The sequence below is a fragment of the Lemur catta genome, chromosome 9, assembly GCF_020740605.2.
Source record: "Lemur catta isolate mLemCat1 chromosome 9, mLemCat1.pri, whole genome shotgun sequence".
Taxonomy (NCBI): domain Eukaryota; kingdom Metazoa; phylum Chordata; class Mammalia; order Primates; family Lemuridae; genus Lemur; species Lemur catta.
This window is the reverse complement of record NC_059136.1, coordinates 79,851,169-79,863,292: the sequence shown is the minus strand read 5'-3', so window position 1 is coordinate 79,863,292 and position 12,124 is coordinate 79,851,169. Positions and strand designations below refer to the sequence as shown.

Sequence of the window (12,124 nt, the reverse complement as noted above, 5' to 3'; positions counted from 1 at the left end):
CGAGACGGGGACTAGCGAGGACCGCACGGCCGGAGGGGTATGGCCGGGGCTCTGTCGACCGCCGGGATCGGCAGGCGAAGGCCGGGACACCCCATGGCAGGAGGCGTGAGCCGCGAAGGGAGGTGCGCCGAGGGCTGGAGGTTGTGGCCACGGCCATGTGAGAGGGGCTGCCCCGCGCGGCTCCGAGGACGGCTGGCGGGCGGGGGGCTGGGCCGGGGGCGGGGTGCGCCCGGGGGCGGGGAGGGCCGAGCGGAGGGAGGGCCGATGCCGATGCCGCCGCCGGCTCTTCCCGGTCGCGGGTTATATAGCGCGGAGCGTGGAGCCCGCTCAGAGCCGGCCGGGAGCGCTCCGACTTGCAAGCGGCGCTGCACTGCAGAGCCCGGTACTCGAGTGACAGCCGCGGGGAGTGCAGGGCAGGGGGACACGAGACCGCGGAGGCAGCTGCAAGCCGTTGGGCAGCGCTCGCCTGCGCCGAGCGAGTCGCCCCTTCCCGGCACTCCGCTGCCCCGCACCCGACTCTCCCACCCTTTCGCAACTTGGGTCAAGTTGTCAACTCCCGCGGCGGCCGGCCGGCCAGTGCAGTCTTCGCCGCGCACCCTCCCCCGGGGTGAGAGGGAGCCGTCGCGCCGGCTCCGGGGACGCTCGGGCGGCGGCAGCTTGGCCATGAGGGCAGCGCGCGTTGCCTAACTCGCGGCTGTCACCGCCACTGCAGCGGGACCCGCCGGCCGGGCGCTGCGGGACGGGCGGGCGGCCGCCGGCAGGAGGCGCCGAGCCCGGCGGCTGCCGCTGCAGGCACAGCTCGGGGCCACCGCGCCGAGCCCGGGCGGGAGTGGCCCCGCGCAGGCAGGGAGCGGCGCCGCGCACTGCAGCCCGGCGGGCACCTCGGGGGCGGGCGCGGGGCGCAGCCTTCTCGTCCCGGCCGCTCTGACAAGCGCCCGGGGGCCGGGGGCAGGGCTGCCTGGCGCGGGGTGGGCGCAGACGCGGGCACTGGGCTCGCGCGAGGTCCCGGGCGCCGCGATGAACATCGTGGTGGAGTTCTTCGTGGTCACTTTCAAAGTGCTCTGGGCGTTCGTGCTGGCTGCGGCGCGCTGGCTGGTGCGGCCCAAGGAGAAGAGCGTGGCGGGCCAGGTGTGCCTCATCACGGGCGCCGGCAGCGGCCTGGGCCGTCTCTTCGCGCTCGAGTTCGCCCGGCGCCGGGCGCTGCTCGTGCTCTGGGACATCAACACGCAGAGCAACGAGGAGACGGCGGGCATGGTGCGCCACATCTACCGCGACCTGGAGGCGGCCGACGCCGCCGCGCTGCAAGGTAACTCGGACCCGCGCCCGAGCATTGTTGGGTCAAGCCTGTCCCCACCCCGCGCCCTACCCCGGAAGGCCCCCAAACCCCACTGCCATGGTCAGCCCCGCTCTCGAGGAAAAGAACACCCCACCAGTCTTCTAGAAGGCGAGTGGAATTTGCTCTCTGATAAAGGAGCATGATCACCTCTCTGTGTGGAAGGGCAAAGTGTGCCAAAGCCAGTCCTAACGGAGGTCGCGTCTCTGGGGACGACTGTGGGGGTTCCTAAGCCCTCCGAGAGTAGGGAAGACAGAGAGAACTTGTTACCACAGGTTTGGATCCCAAAGAAATGTCTCACTCCCGACTTGCAAGCGGCGCGATGGGAAACTGAAGTGTCTTTGGGAAGTTGTTCTCAGACTCGACTGAAGCATGTGTCTGTGTTACCGTGGTCCGAACCGCTTAGGCTAGGGCAGTACTGATGATTTCAGGATAACTTTAGCCGGGGTAAATAATTACATTGTTTAGCCAGCTTTAGTTACATTCTCTGAGCTTGATGGAGACAGAGACATGCCTGGCTTCTTAAGAGAAAACACTTGAAGGATTTAAGCTTTATTGTAAATTTTTTGCATGTTTTTGGTCACCCCAGGAAATCTGTATTTCTGTATACTTATTAATTAACCTGAATTTGAGGCCAAAAAAAAACAATGCAGAATCCATAACCAATAATAAGTATTGGCCCAGGAAATTTGATAATGGCTCTTGCTTTTTGACAAATTTTTCATTTCCAGTGAAAACATTGAACTATGGAGAATATTGACTTGGGTACCATTTCTCCCCTACACTGATCATTTGTCACCAAACTTACTGGCACCTGCCTTTTGGATTTAAGGTTGAAAATGTTCAATTTTCAGTGGTAGTATGGAGGGGTAGCAAATAACAGATTTTTGTGCTCTCTGCCCAAACCTAAAAGATAAGGGTATTCATTTTCCAGGGAAGAGATTTTGGTTTTTAAATAATTTGAGTCCATATGTGGTAAGATTGGATATTTACCTGTAAACTTGATTTGTGAGGGTATGTCTTACGGGATTCAGCCACCCCTGTTAGAACAAGTGACCTTGTTCATGAGAAACTTTAGATTCATTTCTTGGCTTTGGATGAATTCAGATTATTAATTATAGTTTTGATTTGTGAGCCTTGAAGTGAGTTTACATTTGAGGGTGCTCATACTAAAGATTAAGAGCTGTTTCAGGCCACTGTTTCCCAAAAAAAAGAGGACTGTGTAGTGTATGTGCTATTCTCTGGGCTGAGATCAGTTCTTTGCAGGTGTCTTTAGCTCTAGCAAGCTGATCCCATGTGGTCTACTTGCGTTGGACTTGTCACAATTACATGACTTTCCCCTAAGCAAAGTTATCCAGTAAATTGCTGTAATTCCCAAAGACTTTTAGGGGAGGAAGGCAGCTGTAAGTTCAGTCATTGGCAAGCCTTACAGTGTTAGAAATTTGAAGCTCACTGTAGTATTTTGGTTTTGTGTGATCTTTGTCCTATTGATTGCCATGTGACTCACTTTCTGCACTCCCTTCTCTGTTCCATTTTTCTCCTCATCTGGACTTCTGAGGACAGCTGGAAATGGTGAGGAAGAAATTCTGCCCCACTGTAACTTGCAGGTTTTTACCTACACCTGTGATGTGGGGAAGAGGGAGAATGTCTACCTGACTGCTGAAAGGGTCCGCAAGGAGGTTGGCGAGGTCTCGGTCCTGGTCAATAATGCTGGCGTGGTCTCTGGGCATCACCTTCTGGAATGTCCTGATGAGCTCATTGAGAGAACCATGATGGTCAATTGCCATGCACACTTCTGGGTAAATATAAACATCCTTGTTTTTATTGCTGGGCCCTCCTCAATGAGAAGGTTGGGAAGGAGAGAGATTTCAGTGCCAGCCTGAAAGCCACCTGCACTCTTTCACCACAAGGTCTCCTAATTAGCTATTCCCCCATGGTGAATTACAGTGTGTGCTGGTTACTATTAAATAGTTGTTTTCTTTTGTACTCCCCCCCCTTCCCCCAATTCAGAATTTCTTGAGGGGGTAGAGGATTGAACATTTTGAACTAGTTTGAAAGATTGCCATAAAAATAACAAGAGGGAGCATAAAACCCTGGGTTTGTTTATTTTACTTTCTGTTGAGTTTATAAAACATTGGTTGTTCTTATGAATTCCTAAAGTCAGGGTTTAGGCTTCCAAATTACCGCTCAGCCACATTTTGGAAAGTGCTAAAGATTCTGAGATCAGCATTTGTGGTCCACTGGGAGTGGTCAGGCCACCCTGGCAGTCACTTAACATCCTCTGACCATCCCCAGGGTCCATGGCATTGTCCAGTTGAGGACATCTCAGGACTTTCTCAAGTTAGAAGGTGCTTCTCAAATGAGAACAGAAGTCACCGTGACAGGACCACAGAGAGGGAAAGGAGTGCTGGGAGACCTGATGAGCTGGGGGTTTAAGAACGCCAGCTTCTGCCTATCAGCGAGACTGTCGCATCTGGGTGGTGGGGGCGCTTCTGCTGCTTTAGGGGCACAGGAACCCTAGTTTTTCAGCTGAACTTATCTTCAATAAAGGTAGGTGTGAAGCTCTCTGCTATAACTCTGTACACTGTTGACACACTTTATGCTTTTCTTGCTTATATTTACTTTTGTAGGCAGGTAGAATCCAATGAGAAAGGGGTAAGGAGATAGGATTTTACTTTTTTTTTTTCCATAGGCGGATTAGCCTTCTGACAGAACACAACAAAGAACTGTTTCTCCTAAATAGGTCACATTAAACCTCATTAATTTTTTAGCAAATGCTTAAAAACTTAATCTGGCTTTAGAAGTACTTACTCAAATGTTGCTCCTTGAACATCAAACCTTTGATCTTGGAAAAAGGTAATTTTAATGTTTTATTTTAAACACGAACCTTATTTCATTCATTTCCAAACCTCTAGAAATGAACTTACAAATGACCTGAGCCAATTCGTATCTGTGTTTTAAATAAGTGAGGAGATCACTAAATACAGTTCAGGGGAATTTAAGCATGCCTGTGTATGTGCATGCACGTAGGTGTGTGTTGTATGCATTGGGGGTGGGGAATGGAATTAAAGTCCTTGCTGTTGCTGGGTCCACAAAAACAGGCAGCAAGTGTCAAAGAGGCAGGTTAAATGAGTAAAGGCCAGTCCAACTGAATAAAGTTGGCAGTGGAATTTATCAGAAATCTTGTGTGTTTGTAATTCTGAGTCAAATAAACAACCACCATTTGAAATAAAAGACATAGATAAATTGCAGGTGGAATGTAGTTTTCATATTTAAAAAATAATAAGGATGAAGCTGCCATAGAAACTCAAGTTTATTTTAGTTGACTTGTCAGCCTGAAACAGACACAGAGCTATCAGGAGGTTAGTTATGAACCACAGACACGGGGATTGTCTTTTTCCCCCAATAATCTTTGACTGAGTTAATGCAAGACTTTCTAACTGTAAACTTTTACCTACACCAAGTACTCTGAAGTTTAGCTGTCTTGCCTGCTTTCTCTGTATGATTATTTTGCTGAATTGTAAAATTTCAAATGTAACTGGGTTCTTAAAGAAACCCTGTACAATCTGCAGTTAAATATTTATAACAGGAAAACAGCTCCAGAAAGACATCTGATAAAATGAGTGCTAGAATGTGTTAAGCCCAGAAAATCCATAGCCTTAGCTTTGAAAAACATATAAATTGATATACTGTACTTCTAACATTAGGCTACTTTCTATCATAAGGAGAAAATTTAATGAAATCCCTAACAGAAAATTATTCTGGAACTGAATCTGTGTACCAAGGAGGAACATACTACCTTCCTGGAGTCCTCACTGTGCTTTGAGATGTTGCTTAACCACACAATTTAGGGAGTTCTTGGAAGCCTTGACAGAATGACGTCACTTCATATTAAAATATGGGAGGCTCCTGAATTCTCCAGCTGTTTTTCCCCTAAGCATCTAAACTTAAGAATTTATTTTCAATATTGAGTCAGAAAATTCATTTTAGAGTTGGAATTTCTGACTTTTTGCTGAGATTTATAAACCTTTGAGAAGTTCAGATTTAGCAACAAAAATTTAAAGGACAATTTACTGTAATTTTTACAGGGGTTTTTAAATTTTAAATTTTTTTTTTTGCAGGGGTTAAATAGTGTTCTAAGAGCCACCTGAATTCAGCTTCCTTTCTAGTAGTCCTCTTAGGTGAAAATGTTGGTAGTAACTTTTCAAAGATGTGTTGACATTGGCATGTGCTGTTTCCCTTCCAGAGAAACTAATGAGTATGTCTTTTTACTGTATCTGGGTGGGGAAAAGAAGTTGCCCCATATATTTTAAAAAGTAGATCAGCTGAGCAAAGACTTGTTCAGTCATTTGAACAGATCGTCTTGAGCCAGATGTCTAAGTAGCAGTTAATGTCTGTTTTCATGAAATAACAAATAGTATGTTGACCCTGACTCAGAGTTAAAGTCACATACAGTGAAATAGAAAACCATGTGGACTTCCAAATGAAAAGCTGTGGGTACTCTGACTTCCAAACTATTCCTAATACAATTCCCCCTACCTGGAACACCCTCCTCCTCCATTCCATGTGCCTTTTAAAGCCTAGCTCAAGTTCTCAATATAACTTCCCTCCCACTCCTTCCCTCCCACTCCAGCCCTTCTGGCCTTTTTGGGTATTAGAGCTGCAAGGATCCACAGAGACATTCTTGTCCAACCCTTTGTTTTCCAATGAACCTGTGGTTAAATGACTTGTCTAAGGTTTTTCTTTTCTTTCCATTAATTTCTCCCAGCATTTGTTGTCATTCCCATCCTTTGGTGCATAGTATATGCTCTGTGGTGTAACTTTTAATGCACTGTGCCTTGCATCCCAAAATGGATGGCAAGCTGTCTGAAGGCAGTTTGTTATACACATCTGTTTGTTTTCCTGTGCCTGACACAGAACTTTATTCTTAAGTCACTCAATATTTGATAATGATAGGCTTCTGCTTAAATAGTTAGAAGATTATCTATTCAGAGAACAGTCACATGGGTCTGTGTTCTGAAGTTTTAAAAGGTAAGCATTATGTTGGACTAACTCAAGCCATGTAAGATTGTTATCTCAAAATGGGGCTGGCTCACATTTGTTATTGTTTGTGTCTTCTGCTTTCCTATATAATTTTCCCATTCTTCCTGCCCCACCTGTGTTCTCATTTTTACTCTGCTCTTTGGGGGGAGGCTAGCAACTTTGAGAAGGCTGGTATACCAATTTGAATCAAGCTGCAATTGAATGCGTAGCAACGATTCATACTTCCCAGTGACCAGTCCTCAAGGAGAGGACCCCTACAGCAATTCTTTCCTTCTTAGCCAGGTATAATTTTTATATACTTTGGAAGCCTTTACAGTGCCTGGCATAATTCTACACAGCCTTCAAGTCTGCTATGACACTTCTTCCAGTGCTGTTCTATCACCAGCAGCTCTCCCAGAAACCTTCTCTTGGTCACCAGTCAAGAAGTAATAGATTTAGGGTAGGTTCTAGTCAGCATAATCTGCTGTGAAGTACTCCCAGTTAGGACAAGACCATGCAGAATGAATGCAATGTCATGCACTGCAACTCTAGCATAGAAATGGTTCATGTAAACTCTCTCTGTATCTTAGTGAGATGTAAAAACTTGAAAATATCTCTCTCTGTTCTACTTTGAAATATGGAAAGTTGGCCTTCATGTAAACTCATGTTTCCTCCAAAATATTAATATTGTTTCACATGTTATTTAAAGATTCTACTCCCTCAGTAGAATCTTGTCATTTCTAAAAACCAAAGTTTATCTGTAGATTTTTTTTTTTTGACCAAAGAGCTACATTTGGCTTTTTATATGTGAGCAGCAAATTGATCCCTGATTAACCAAAAGGGGGATGCAAAAGCATTTAACTCCAGGCCTTTTATGTTCCAAAGAAATTTTGCATGGTAAAGGACTAAATCTGTCAAGTAGCTAGTCGGTAATTTACTTCTATTGATATGGTAGTCAGACAAGATAATTGGTAGTTAATTAATAGACCACTTAACTTAAAAGGTTTCACAGTTTTAAAATACTAATTACTGAATTAGGCATTTATCTATATCCAAATGTCTAAAGTCTATTTAGTTAAAATCCATCCAGGAAAAGTAAAAGCCCACCAGCTAGATCTGAGTAATGCAGCACTTAAAGACATTAGTGCTACGGTTGTACCTAATATCTCATGAATGGTCCCTAATCATTAATGTTTTTAAGTTCTTATGTGATTTACTGGTTTTTAATCTCACATACTATATTCCTCTGTTCTCTGGTTACAGAAACCTAGTTTTGTTCAAGGTCTCTTAGATTTAGAATTTTTAAAAAATCATTTCTACAGTATTCATATAAAACCATTTGGCCAATATTTCCTCCTTCACACTATTAAGAATTGTACAACTAAGTATTTTATAGAGAATATTGCTTCCTTGCCTCATGATAGCTACTAAAAACTTGCAATTCATGGCCTGAAAGTCTGCACTAGAACTGGTTTCTGTTGTTAAATGTCATATGTATAAAAATGTTTCAGCTTTAGAAATACGTTTTGTATGTTGAATGAGTTGTACATTGACATGAGGTAAGCATACTTTATCTTATTAATTCTTGTGGTCACAGTTGAAAATAGAGTAAAACTTCTCTTTTGATAGCAACTACTTAGATGCCTGGGACTGTATACATATATACACAAAATGGGATCACATGTTCTCTAAACTTTGAGTTTCTATATTTCATATATTACATGTTGGGCCCAAATCTATTAGAAAACAAAATCTATGACATTATAAGATGTCATTGTACATAACTAGTGTAAGCAGGGAACCAAATGCTACATAATATAAAAAGCTTCCCAGCATCTTTGATATATGTTCTAATCTGTGTCTGTTTGTCTCCGTTGTTTAGAAAATACTGCTATGTAACCAACGTCATAATTTCTAAGCTAAATGAAAAAGTAGCACCGTGTAGCTTCGTCTTTCTAAAAATGAGACCCTTTTGACCATCTCCTTGACACTCAAGTGGTTTAGCTTCCATGATAAGCCCATTTTCTCCTGCTTCTCTTTCTGCCTTCCCAATCTTCTTAACCTCCCCACCTGTGAATTGTAGTGACTCTTTAGTGTTGTGTGCTTGGACCTCTTTTTACTGTGCACCTTTATCTAGCTGGATAATCTATTTACTGCAGTGGCTTCAACTGTGATTTTGAGGATAGTTCCCAAGTTCACACAACTGTCTTGGCTGTTTCACACATTCCCTAAAATCTACATGTCTCAAATCTGAACTAACTCCTTTTTGCCCCCTTTTGCATCCCCTGGTTCAGCCAGTCACCAAGCTTCGAAACACCAGCATTGTTTTCACCTCTCCATCTTGCACACATTCAAGGGTCGCCAAATCCTGACTGTTCTCTTGCCACCGTGTGCTCTGACTGATGCCCTCCTTTCCAATCCCACTTCTTGTGTGTGCCTCCATCACCTCTTGCCTGCACTCTTGAAAGAGCCTCTGAAATTCTTTGTTCCATTCCTTGCCCTCCAACTTAGGGTTATCTAAGCAGACTTGAATTTGTTATATGACTGCTTAAAACCCTTGCATAACCATATTGCTCACAGCGTGAAGTCCAGGCTCATTAGCATGGCATCCTGGGCCTTCCAAAGCTGATTTCCACCTGCCTTCCCAGTTCAGCACCTATTACATCCCGTGGTATACTCCACACCCCAGCTGGGCAGACTCCTCACTGTGCCCTCAGAGAGCCCTGCACACTCATGCCTCACACAAGAGCCTCTGTCTGACTCTCCTGCCATTTGAGTTCTGTTTTACTGGGAGACAATAGAAGTTGAATAATTTAGACAAAATGTATCACTACGCCTGTGAAAGAAAAACACAAATGCAAAATATATTCACGTTGACTTAATAATATTATTATATATTAAGGTGGCAGCCCCTGCAAAATAGTCATCAAATTCTTGGCTAAGGGAATGGCCTTTTTTTGGTTTGATCATGGAGCCGTTGTGTTATTTATCTTGATTCCTTGAACCAAAGTTGATGTTTGTTCTTTTTCTCCCTCGTTATTTCTACCTCCAGAGCTTTAGCCATTATCTGCCCCAATAGAAATTAATCTATAGGACATGTCAAAGTGGAAGCATTCTAATGCTAACACTGATTGAATAGCTTTTTCAAAGAGACTGGATGCAGAGTGCCGGCAGAATCCTTAGCCATTCATTGCAGAACTGAGTCTCTGGGTCCTAGAGAAGAGCTACAAGCCCTATGGTTAAATACATAACTGCTCACATTCTGTCAATTTATTCTCTTCCCTTAAATTTGTTTTTACTCTGATCATTTTTCAGATCTTCAAGATCTTTGGCAAATTCCAGTGAATTGATTTTAGTATTAATAACTTGAATATATCTAAGCCATGGCAATCTGAGAAAATTCCTTTCAAGCAATTTAATAACCTCACTTGAGAGTTAGAAGAATTTTAAGTAGGAAACCCCTTTATATTTAAGGTTTTTCTTGAGTTAAGGAATATTAATAGCAAATTCATCTAAAATTTCTGCTTTAGTTCTTTCAAAAACTAAAATTAAGCCTGTTTCAATTTTGATAAATAGTCCATTTGCCTCAGTCTAATTCAGATATCTGTCTATATGGGTAAAAGTATAGATGACGTGCTTTATTTGCTTGCTTGATAATAAGTAGAAAGGACATGACCATGGTGCAGTTATAGCCACCGGACCTGGAAGTCTCTTCCGGCCTGTGTAAATCCTAAATACCTGGTATGTTTTTGAACCCCAAACTGTACTATGCTGAAGTTCCACTAGGGGGTGTACTGGCAGGGTGGATTTATATCTTATTTCCTACACATACAACCAGTATTTTCCTAAGAGAAAGGGCCTTTTATAACTAATCTTTGGAGTATGACAAATCTATTAGTCCGTAAGAAATAGGGAACTGTTCCCTGCCTCAGCTGAATGGGTTGAGTCCAGTGTTTTGAGCCTGTAACTTCAGGGATCAGATTAAAATGTGTTAATCTTTCTTATCTCAGAAGTTAGTATAGCAGTCAGCTATTGGAAGAACTAACTCCTTCTAGATTATATCAACTGACCTAGAAGCCCCTTTCAGGCTGAGACCCCATCTAAGCATAATTGGAAGATAACTCAGAAGACTTCTTTCCAGGTACGTAAAGCATACTTTAATAGGGCAGCCTCAGAAACTTCCCTGTATCATGACTTAACACTGTCAAGATACCATTGTTCGGAATAAAGGTTGGCAGAGCATGGCCTCAGGATATAATCATGTTTACCTTGACATACCTGGCTGGCCAATTTCTGTCACCTGGATCCCTGGGTTTATACAGGCTCGTGCCGTCTCCATGCTGGAGGGATGCAAGGGGCATCTTTTCATCAGAAGGAACGCTAACATGAGCTTTTCTAGCTTGGCGTATTCTTGAATTTTTTCTTCTTTTTTAATTTATTTGTCAATTCTCTTACAACTCAAGTTCACACCTGTCAGGGACCATTTTTTTAAATGCTCTGAAATTAAAATTAAGTGAACCACGGGGAAAAAAAATGAATATCCTCTCATAATGATCATAAAACTTTCAACACTGCAGCAAATGCTGCTAGAATATTTAACAAGTAAGGGTAATTACTGCTGCAACCTTGAGTGCTGTCAAATTAGCCCCTTACAGTGACAAGCCACTCACAGTGAATTCACATTTGGAAACAAAATATTACTTGGTCTGTGAAACTTTCAAAGATCACACAAAAATGTGTGAAAAGTAGCAACGGTGTTAACATTGTGTTTTTTGGTTTGGGGAAACCACAAGTGTTTGTCTCTTATTTGCTGCTTGCGTAAAATGTGAATTTCTTGCCTTTCCTCCAAATAGCTTAGTACTGGAATTTTTGAATATTAACATGGTTTAGCTTCTTAGTGTTATTCTAAACAATGGGGCTCGAAATAACACTTCCCGAATCAGTGTAACTAGGAAAATATTTGTAGTGTAACTTGTGTAAACACATGGGTATTTTGAGGACAAGTGAAACTTAAAAAATCAAAGCCCGGAATTTTCCCACCTGCATATTGTAATTAACATACTGCCCCCTACTGATTTCTTAAGGATTTTAAAACAGGGTAGTTCTACAATCTCTTGGGAAAGAGAAACGATGTAAGGTGTAATTATTTTTAAATAATTCTGTACCAACTTGTAGTATTTTTATGTGTGCTGGACCCTTCAAACGTTGTAATTTTTATATTTATAATAGTCATTTTCTGCTCTCAGTAAAACAGTTCTGAAGAAAAGGATTAGGAAAGAGGTGTTATTGCAAAGTGTTTTGTTGTTGTTTTCCAGCATCAGCTAGAACTCTGGATGAAAGGCATGAGGCACCTGAGGCAACTGCTTCGCAATATGTTTTTGAGACTTCTTTTTGTGGCCAGATACTGAGTTTTAACTGGAAGTATGGTCTGGCACCGCGTGGAGGGAAGGGAGGACTGGGAGCCATACATAGTAAGAATCAGCAATTGCAGGAACTTGAGGCAACAACCTAACCAAAAATAGATAGCACTTATAACCAAAATAGCCTATAAATGTATGCTTAATGAGCCTTGTGTGCATTTACTTAACTTTTATATAGCGCTTAAATTTACAAAGCCTTTTCATAAACACTGTACTCTCATTTGAGCCTCATAGTGACTGTGAATTGAGTAGAATCATTATCTCCGTTTTTTTTTTTTTTTTTTTTTTTGAGACAGAGTCTCGCTCTGTTGCCTGGGTTGGAGTGAGTGCCGTGGCGTCAGCCTAGCTC

The 12,124-nt window shown here is 43.1% G+C and overlaps 1 protein-coding gene across 1 annotated transcript in view; it reads left to right on the top strand.

Moving 5' to 3' along the window:
* Window positions 1-255: 255 nt before the first annotated feature.
* Window positions 256-12,124, top strand: part of RDH10 (retinol dehydrogenase 10) — a 28,014-nt gene continuing 16,145 nt past the window's right edge. Inside the window, exons 1-2 of the mRNA XM_045561442.1 lie at window positions 256-1,306; window positions 2,897-3,132. Coding sequence (XP_045417398.1) covers window positions 1,018-1,306; window positions 2,897-3,132 — 525 coding nt within the window. The 5' untranslated portion in view covers window positions 256-1,017. The remainder of the gene's footprint in view (window positions 1,307-2,896; window positions 3,133-12,124) is intronic.